At 34.6% G+C, this 1595-nt stretch overlaps 1 protein-coding gene across 2 annotated transcripts in view; it reads left to right on the forward strand.

Moving 5' to 3' along the window:
* Window positions 1-1595, forward strand: part of SKP1 (S-phase kinase-associated protein 1) — a 21581-nt gene that overhangs the window by 18153 nt on the left and 1833 nt on the right. For both annotated transcript variants that reach the window (XM_006753553.2, XM_006753552.2), the window contains exon 5: window positions 268-408. In XM_006753553.2, coding sequence (XP_006753616.1) covers window positions 268-408 — 141 coding nt within the window. The remainder of the gene's footprint in view (window positions 1-267; window positions 409-1595) is intronic.

Genomic DNA, 1595 nt, shown 5'->3' on the forward strand with positions numbered 1-1595 from the left:
CCCCCCTCCCAGTAAGGCAATTCTTTAACATTTGCGGTGTAGTGTATATAGTTTACTTAAGGCAACAGGAGGACTCGTTATTATAGATGTATACAATGAAGGGTATGAACAAATATCTTTCACAAAACTTGTCTGATTTACTCTTCTCCATTTAATTTCTTAAAAGTAGCATTTTAAGCTTAATTAGATATGAATTATCAACTGCTAACTTTGTATTTAGTTTAAACCATCAAATATACTTTAATGAAAACAACAATCACTTCACAGGCTGCAAACTATTTAGACATCAAAGGTTTGCTTGATGTTACATGCAAGACTGTTGCCAATATGATAAAGGGGAAAACCCCTGAAGAGATTCGCAAGACCTTCAATCTCAAAAATGACTTTACTGAAGAAGAAGAAGCCCAGGTATGTAGCCAATAGTTTGTTCTTGATCACATGCTTTTTAAAAGAGAATAAAATCCATAACATATCAGGAAAAGAAAGTGCCTGTATCAAAGAATGTTGACTATTTGGGGTGTAAGAGGTAGATACTTTCTGTGTCCTAAAACATTACAGGTACCTTCTGTGTCCTAAATGAGTCTAAACACTTGAATGATACTGCTTTTTTATAAACATAAGAACAATATACTTTTCAGCCAGAGGTGCTCTTTGATACTTATTCCTTAGTAGTTACTAGTTTTGGCATCTGGGACCTTACATATAAGACATAAGTGACTTCAGAAAAGCAGGATGGTTGGATGCTAGGATACTTTAGAGCAACTTTGTGAACAGGGAAGAAATTAGTGAATAGATTAGAATGATTTTGTTTACACAGCTACAAACTGGAATAATGTAAATGAACTATTTGAATTTGCTCTGTTAGCTCTAGTGACTGAAGCTATAATTGCCCTCTGCCTTTGCTTTTTTAAAAGTGTGTGTGTGTGTGTGTGAGAATACATATTCTGTGTATATTCAAATAAATGCTATCAAGGTTAGACATGTTCTGGGCCATAAAATAAGTCTCAAGTTTGAAAGAATTCAAGGTATTTTCTGATCACAGTGGAATTAAATTAGAAATCAGTAACAGAAGGCTATCTGGAAAACTTGCAGATATTTGAAAACTGAAAAACAAATTTCCCATGAGTCAAAGAAGAAATCAAAAGAAAAATTATAAAGTATTTTGAATTGGATGGAAATAAAGCAGAATACATGAAAATCTGTGAGATGCCACAGAGGAATGAACTTTAGTTTTTGTGATAGGCCATTCAGTGGAACACCCAGCACAACGATGACGCTCCTCCTCCTGAGGGTCATGAGAGGGGAATTGATAGTACTAAACACTGATATTGGAAAAGAAGAAAAATCTCAAATTAGTGATTTAATTTTTACCAAAAGAAACTAGTGAAAGATGAAATTAACCCAAAGGGAATGTTAAAGAGCAGAAATCAATAGAAAATGAGAGAAAATCAAAGAAACCGAAAGCTGATTATTTCAGAAGATCAATAAAATGTAATGCTGTAACTGCTTATGTTTGAATTCTTTAAATGTCAAGATTTGACCTGTGGTGCTTGTGCACTTGTGTTGTGCACGCATGCACACCCCCCGCCCCCCGC

The sequence above is a fragment of the Myotis davidii genome, unplaced genomic scaffold (genome assembly GCF_000327345.1).
Source record: "Myotis davidii unplaced genomic scaffold, ASM32734v1 scaffold471, whole genome shotgun sequence".
Lineage (NCBI taxonomy): Eukaryota > Metazoa > Chordata > Mammalia > Chiroptera > Vespertilionidae > Myotis > Myotis davidii.